Raw genomic sequence first — 8,135 nt, forward strand, 5'->3', positions numbered from 1 at the left:
CCGTATTCTAAGCAGTGTATCGAATCTCACGATGCATTTTTAATACTCGTTCATTCTTTGTCCAGCTCTAATTTGGAGAGTTCAAAGTTTGCATGGGATATTTCCAATGCTGAGGCACCACCCTGTATAATAGGTTTGGGACAAGTGAAAATAAAATATCTAGTAATAATGAAAACACACTTTAATGCTAATAAGATCAAAATCGTCTAGACATTAGGTTTTTTGGCGTTTGTTTTGAAACACCCTCTACACAAGCTTCAATGTAGCACTTCTTCTTCTTCTATTTTTATTTCATTCTCATAATCCTCATTCGATTCCTTCACATTCTTGTTCTGTTGTTCATCCTGTTTAACATAGTGAACGTTGACGCGGTGGTCCATCAAGGAAGCCCTGCTGGAAAAAATCGCGTCACAATCCGAACACTTGAACTCCTTCAAGTACGGGCAGTACTCCTTGATGTGTTTGCGCATACTGGTCGGATGGGAGTAAGTTCTTGAGCAACGTTTGCACGAGTACTTATCTCCAACTGAAAATCAATCAAACATACATTTACTTTAGAAAAAAAAGTACTTAACATTTCTGCAACTTTGTAGGATTATCACCACTGAAAACCAAATAATTTTTTACTTAAATATGATATTTCTGGTAGTGACAATTAGTGGTGACATACACATTTCAGGATTTCGGTGGTGACAATTATACAATAACTTTTATACGGAGCGATCAACAATAATTGAAATAGTTTTTTAGGCGCGATTTTTAAATTCATTGTTGCCAACCATGGATATAATCGGTGCCGGGCTGACTAACTGGAATTAAAATTTCCCACTAGGAATTCAGGTGGTAGCTCTGCTGTAAAAACTGCCAAGTTGCCACATTTATTTATTTACTTCCTGTCACTGTCATTCATTTTGACACTTTAGTTTCGTATTACCAGTTATTGGTTTAAATAAATAGTGTTTGTGATACTTTAAGCTTAAAAATGTTTACTACCAGACTTTGCAGTCGAACATTGTCCTTTTTAGAACCTCTTTTATTGCGAAGTGTACAAGATAGCTTAATAGCCGTTGCAAAAAACTCATCGCAACTTTATTAGAATATTTTGAATGGAAAAGCGGTAGTAATGGCCGTTTATGTCCCTTAAGTGCTGTTAGGAAGGTAAGTTTTGTTGATGTAAATAATAACTGTTTATATATTTATAATTAATTGTTTTTTTCCTAAAATATTTTGATTAAAAGAAAATATATAAAAGTGGGCAACGCTGTGCCGGTCAAGCTTAATCACGTGACTAAAAGTCTATTTGGTATGAACTACACACACCGGAAAAATCTAGGGATATCATTTTATTAAAGTTAAAAATAAATGTTTTGAATAAACAACTACATATTTGTAGGCGGATTCTTTCTACTTCGATTGAAGCGAAGTAGTCACACTAGTTATTTCTAAATTTGGGATATTTGCAGAAGTGTTTGTGCATTTTTTGTCAAATGTATAAAAAGCACCTAGCATCAATTGTTCGAATTTAACCTGTATTGGCTATATTTTTATGATAACCGGCCAGAATTCATTCAAATAACTCTGTTTAGTATTAAACGACATTATGGAGCGTAGACATCTTAACAGAGACGAAATACTAAGGGCCATGGGTATGCTCGAAGCTGGAATGTGCCAAATCGACGTGGCTAGAGTATTAAATACAACGCAAAGTGTAATATCGCGCGATTAAGTGCACGCTACCGTGAAAGTGGTGATGTTGCTAAAAGACACACAGGGCGACATCGCATTACTACCCCTCAGCAAGATCATTTTTTACAATTAAATGCTCGACGCCGACCGACTCTTACAGCACCAGAGCTTAGTTTAATTCTCCAGGAAACACATAATGTAACCATTAGTCCTGACACTGTTCGCAATAAATTAAGAGAGGTGAACTTAAGAAGCAGACGCCCCTGGAGAGTTCAACCCTTAACGAGAGGAAATCGAGAGGTACGATATTTGTGGGCTCAAGATCATGTTCAGTGGTCGAATGAGCAATGGGCCAATGTTCTCTTCACGGATGAGTCACGCTTTGGAATTCATCCGGATTCGAGAATGCTTAGGGTATGGAGAGAACCGGGAAATCTTATTCGATTGGATCATGTTCAGGAAGTGAACCCTTATCAAGGTTTAAGTTATGGTCTGGGGAGGAGTCCAGTTAGGCCGAATAACCGATCTCGTTTATTTTGAAAGGTTTCTAACAGGAATCACATATCGTGATTTAATTTTTGAGCCTGTCGTGTTACCATATGCCAATGATTTTGGGAGAAACTTCATTCTCATGCATGACAATGCACGGCCTCATACAGCCAGAGTGGTAAGTGAGTTTATCAATGCTCATCAATTAAACATCTTCCCCTGCCCGGCACAATCTCCTGACCCCATCGAGCACGTATGGGACGCAGTCCAAAGAAGAATTTTGAGAATGGGTATGCCTCGTGAAACTCGTAGGGATCTGGTTCGGGCCGTGAATGCAGCGTGGCAGGCTGTACCTCAAGAAGAGATCGACAACCTGATCAGGAGCATGGAGAGACGATGTAGGGCTGTAATGAACAGTAGAGGAGGCCATACCCTTTATTAAGTAAAAATGGTTTTATCTTTTTTTTTAATTCACAGTTTAGAATAAAAAAAAATGTGTGTATTTTCCTGAGTTCAATAAAAATCAAGGTAAATTTGAAAAATTCGGAAAATTTCGCATTTTTATTTCCAATACGTCCTGTAAACTATTTGTTTATTTTAACTTTATTATATCAGAAATGCAAATAATAAAATTACTGACGATGGCTGGATAAAATTGTAATATCCCTAGACTTTTCCGGTGTGTGTATATATTCTTAATACAGTTATTCAATAATTAAGTTAGAAAACTTTCAGATTAATTTAATGTATTTATTTCTAATCTCGTTTTGATCAGACTCAGATTACAATGAAAAACGAAGTTAAATATCGTCAAGAAATTAATCATATTATTTAAATTTTAGTTTGTTTTAACGCCAATAAGTGATAAATATTCGAATTTCTTAAATTCATTGCCAACCAAAGGAACAAAATCAGAATAGTCAAATATTTCAATCACTGTTAATCGCTCTGTAGTATAGTATACAGGGTGTTCCAGGCTGAGCGTGCATTAGAAGTTTCTAGAGAACCACAATACCTAGATCGGAGAGTTTTTGCACATCATTGTTTTATAACGAGATCTATCGATTAAAAATATTTTCAATATGGCGGCACTTCCGGAAATACCGGAAGTTGACAGCAAGTTTCTTATTTTAAATGGGTGCCCCCATTTTTTATTACATACTTAAATTCTCTGTAAAACTCTAGTAATATTGATGTTAACACTCTATACCTAATATTAACCGTTTTTGAGAAAAACATATTAAAAATTTTTGGACGAAAAAAACTACCTGTCAAAAAAATTTGTATAGCCTAAAAGTAAAATTTAGTGATTACCACAGCCACTGTGACATAAAGAGAAGACATGTGGCTATCTATTTCAAAAATTAAATTGTTCAAATGTCATATAATAATGGCGATAGCTGTCATGGAATTGAGCGATTAAAAAATTATCACAAATATTTTTTTTCAAATGGAAACCCACTTTTTTATTTCACTAATGAAAAGGTTTTTCAATTCGTTACTTTTTAACTATATATGTTCCCAGGGGCGCCGACTGCGTGGGTGCTCGGGTGCTCAAGCACTCACGAGAGAAAATTAGTGGGTGCGGAGCACCCACGAGCATAAGCATCAAAACCAATCAGTTTAGCAACTTTAAGCACAAATTAACTACAACAGATGCGAAAGAACACCGAATTACGCGTTCAGGTTTCTGTGACCTTCAGAAAGAGTTCATAGACAATCCGCATCAATGTATAGTTTGGGTTATTATTTGTTTGGGTGAAAATAATCTGCACCAATATGTTATCGAGGCATACAAAAAGGTCTACAGACTTCGAGACATACGAAAAATCAAGTCTATTTAGCGTGTGTCGCAATTTTCACACCTTAAAAAATTAGTTTTTTATAGCTATAGCAACTGCAGCGACTATGAAAAAAGCTGTGTGATTTTCATTCAAAATAAGGGCACCTGTAATTCATTTGAGAATGTTATAAATCGCTAAAAGAGGTTTCAAATCCCTTGGATTTCTATTAATATTAAATAAATTTTATTAAAAATTGAACTAAAATTGTTAATATCATTAAAAACAATTCAAATTCAAAAATTGTATCAGTCAAATTCCCTCATTTAAGGTGAATATTAAAGTAAATATAAATACAGCCCATTCTAAGCTCTACTTATCTTTAAGAAAAATTTAAATCATTGTTGCAATTGGGCCTTAATGCCATTTCGAATGAACAATAGTATTAATAATGTACATTATAATAATAATAAATTTTATATCATAGTGTGTATTAAAACTACCAAAACACTTTTAAATTGGTATTATATTAACAACTTTTGTTTTTTAATCCAAAAAAAAGTTACCAATTTTCTCAATCAAAATATTTGTGGTCCTGAAAAGGACCTTCGTTTTCCCATGTTCGTCAAGGTAGGTAATGGGTAAACGGTAAAAAAACAGGATAATGAAATTTAAAAAATTACAAAAATTGTTCAAAAGTGCCTCCCTCTTGCATTAAACAATAACCCAAACGATCATAAAATCCCTCCTCACATTGGATAACATATCAGGGGTGACAGTGTCAAAGGCATTAAATATTTTCTGCCTTAACTGCTCCAAGTTTTGAATTTCTTCATGGCCGTAAATTTTAGATTTTATGTACCCCCATAAAAAGAAATAATTCACCGAGAAGTCAGGTGAAATTAAACGTCAGTCTAAACAAAACTGTCATTTTTGAAAACTTGTCAAAATTAGGACACACGCTAAATGGACTTGATTTTTCTATGCCTCGAAGTCTGTGGACTTTTCTGTATAATCTCACAGTAATTTAATAGATTGCTCGTCATATTATATCAGCTCGTCGGAGATTAGGAAAAAAAAGATATTTATAGTATAAAAAATTAATTTATTTAACAAAATTTAATTAAAGATGTGACAAAATAGTTACATTTCTATTAGTTCTATCGGACTTTTTTCGACTATATAAATCTTTATTTTTTGTAAACTTTAATGCATAAAATATTTTCAATCTAATAAATAATTTAATGATATAAATAAGAGGAAATTTCTCACATAGGTGGTCAAATTCTATAGTTTTCATTATATCAAACAGCCTCTGAATGTTTTCTTCAGTGCAAAACTCATCAAAATTTAATATAAATAATTTTTCCAGCCTGTAAATAAAATTAACAAATTTTTCCATTTTCATGATCAAAGGCTTTTAAATGGGTAAATAATTTCGAGTTATCCAGAGATTCGGATTCTTTCGCAAATTTTAGACAAATATCACATTGATGTATTTGAAGACCCTTTTTAATGATGTAGTCAAACATAATTAAAGGCATTTTGAGTTGAAAACATTTCTCAGAGGCTGTTTGATATAATGAAAACTCGAGTGAAAACTATAAAATTTGACCACACATGTGAGAAATTTCCTCTTATTTACATCATTAAATGATTTATTAGATTGAAAATATTTGATGTATTAAAGTTTACAAATAAAGATTTATATAGTCGAAAAAAGTCCTATAGAACCAATAAAAAGGTAACTATTTTGTCACATTTTTAATTAAATTTTGTTAAATAAATTAATTTTTTATACTATAAATATCTTTTTTTTCCTTATAAATAAACACATTTGCATCCCATTTTAAATAAGATATAAAAATTACCAAAACTTAGAAATAACAGTTCAAAAGATCAACAAAAATCCTACAGGCGTTTTTAAAAAGAAACATATAACCACGCACTATGTCATTCCAGCAAGCGAATACGACACAGCATAGGTTTCCGGACTAAACGACTGGTGTATTTACACCACTCAATAGGCGTGTCGGGTTTGCCGAGCGGTTTCCGATGCAGTCGCTTTCTTTCGCATCTGTTATAGGTAATTTGTGCTTTAAGACACTCGCATCTCATCCAGCCCAATTCCCAATTCCAGGCGTCAATTTCAGTAGTTCTAAGGAAGTTTCCTCGTTCATTCTTAGGTAGTTAAATCAGTCCTGTTTTTCAACTGTTAAATTAGCAAGCAGATTAACATGGCAATACTTATTTCCTTTAAGTAACCGTTGTTTTTCTGCTTTTTTACTTATTGCATAAACGAATAAAATCCAAGACAGATGTGCATTTCGGGAGGCCATTTTTACTGAGAAAAAATGTGCCATAGTGAGTCCGTAACTCAGGTCATTATAGATAAAACTGTACTATAAAATTGCGTATGTGTGCGACAGGCTGTAATACAGGTTAAACTGCGCAGACTGGCCTGCACAGTCTGCCTGTGTTTAATAATAAAAATAAAAATAAATAACTGTGCGTTTGTGGCGGCTCTAAAAATGTTCTTAAATTCGTACAAACATTTTTGGGGTGGTATATTTCGATCCCAGAAACACGTCTAGAAGGTTTCTTTCGCGATTTTTTTTAAATTTGCTATTTTTCGAAAAAAAAATGGATTTTTTAAATTTTTAGTTAAAAAATATATCTTAATATTATGGCAACATATCGGGGGCATCCATTTAAAATAAGAAAGTTGCTGTCGACTTCCGGTATTTCCGGAAATGTCGCCATATTGAAAATATTTTTAATCGATAGATCACGTTGTAAAACATTAATGTGCAAAAAATCTCCCAATTAGATGTTTTAGTTCTCTAGAAACTTCTATTGCATGCTCAGCCTGGGACACCCTCTTTATAGGTATCTACCTATTATAATATTCTCTTCGTAAACCTTCTTTTTTGGAAATTTCCTCCCTAGCTTGGTAGGAAATGTTTGGTGAATGGAAACCTGATGTTTATACAGAGTTCCTCTCTGGTTGAAACTTTTATCACACTGCGGACATGGGAACTGTCTCTTAGAATTGCACTCGTATTTCTTGTGTCTATGCAAACTAGTTTTGTGAGTATACTTTTTTGGACATTTCGGACACTTGTACATATTATCTCCGCCGTCTAAAAACAATTTCAATGTAGTTAAATTTATTAAATGCAACGGTTTTGTAAAATCTAATAAAAATATATAGAGCATATAAAAAAATATAGAGTATAGAGCATATAAAAAAACTTACGTGAAGCGCAAAGGGGATTAATATGGCGGACTTAAATTCCGGTTTATCAGTACTGTTCTAATTCTATATAAAATATAATAGTGCAGGGTATAGACTTGATAATTTGTTGGTTTTGTTTTGCGTTGCTTATAAAAATGTTGTTGGTTATTAAAGTTGTTAAAAAAGTATATTTCAAATAATAGTCGTAGGTTATCGTCGATCGAAAAGAATTAATTTCGGGAGCCGACAATGCAATTTTATCGTCGTGTATAAAACAATATTTTTTTCCATAGCGAGTTACGTTTTAAAAAATATTCAGAAATTGTTATTTCAAGGAATTTATTACGAGTAGAAAAAATATTGTGCTGGGTTGGCGTTGGTTTCTATATAATTTGACAAATAACCCAACTAACACACTTATTTTATAATTGTTAACTTTCGGTACTATTCTGTTTTATAATTACTTTATTACTTCTCTTCAAACACCATTTTGTTGTATTAAAATAGCAAGTGAAATATTTTAGTTTTTAAAATGATTTTGCTTTATAAATTAGTCGTAAGAACGTTCTTAAAGCAAAAATACGGAACAGTCTTACGACAAATTTTAATTCTGTTTTATAAACGTTTATACAATGTACTTTATACGACATTTTACCTTACCGAACAAATTTGTTTTATAATAAATTTGTACCGCTGTTACTCGACACTAGGCCATTCGTTTGCGAACATATATAAATTTTTTTTATTAAAGTCACGCAAGATATTTATAAAATTATTTTATAAAAGTTTTCTTTCTGATATTATTGCCGACAACAGCATATTTTACTTAGACAATATCTTTAAAAAATGGGTATATAATTAATACAAACACTGTCACAATAAAAACCTAATGAAATAATTATAAAACAAAAAAATAATTCTGATGACACACAAGCATTTAA

General features: G+C 32.6%; 1 protein-coding gene across 1 annotated transcript; it reads right to left on the reverse strand.

The window, feature by feature from the left end:
- Window positions 1-163: 163 nt before the first annotated feature.
- On the reverse strand, window positions 164-7,095 carry LOC115889931 (zinc finger protein 92-like). Its single transcript, XM_030910032.1, has 2 exons — window positions 6,854-7,095; window positions 164-526 (listed from the first exon to the last, which is right to left on the reverse strand). Exons 1-2 carry the CDS (start codon window positions 7,083-7,085, stop codon window positions 258-260), a joined length of 501 nt encoding a protein of 166 aa, XP_030765892.1. The 5' UTR covers window positions 7,086-7,095; the 3' UTR covers window positions 164-257.
- Window positions 7,096-8,135: the final 1,040 nt, after the last annotated feature.

This window comes from Sitophilus oryzae, unplaced genomic scaffold (genome assembly GCF_002938485.1).
Source record: "Sitophilus oryzae breed Bouriz unplaced genomic scaffold, Soryzae_2.0 scaffold_857_pilon_pilon, whole genome shotgun sequence".
NCBI classification, from domain to species: Eukaryota; Metazoa; Arthropoda; class Insecta; order Coleoptera; family Curculionidae; genus Sitophilus; species Sitophilus oryzae.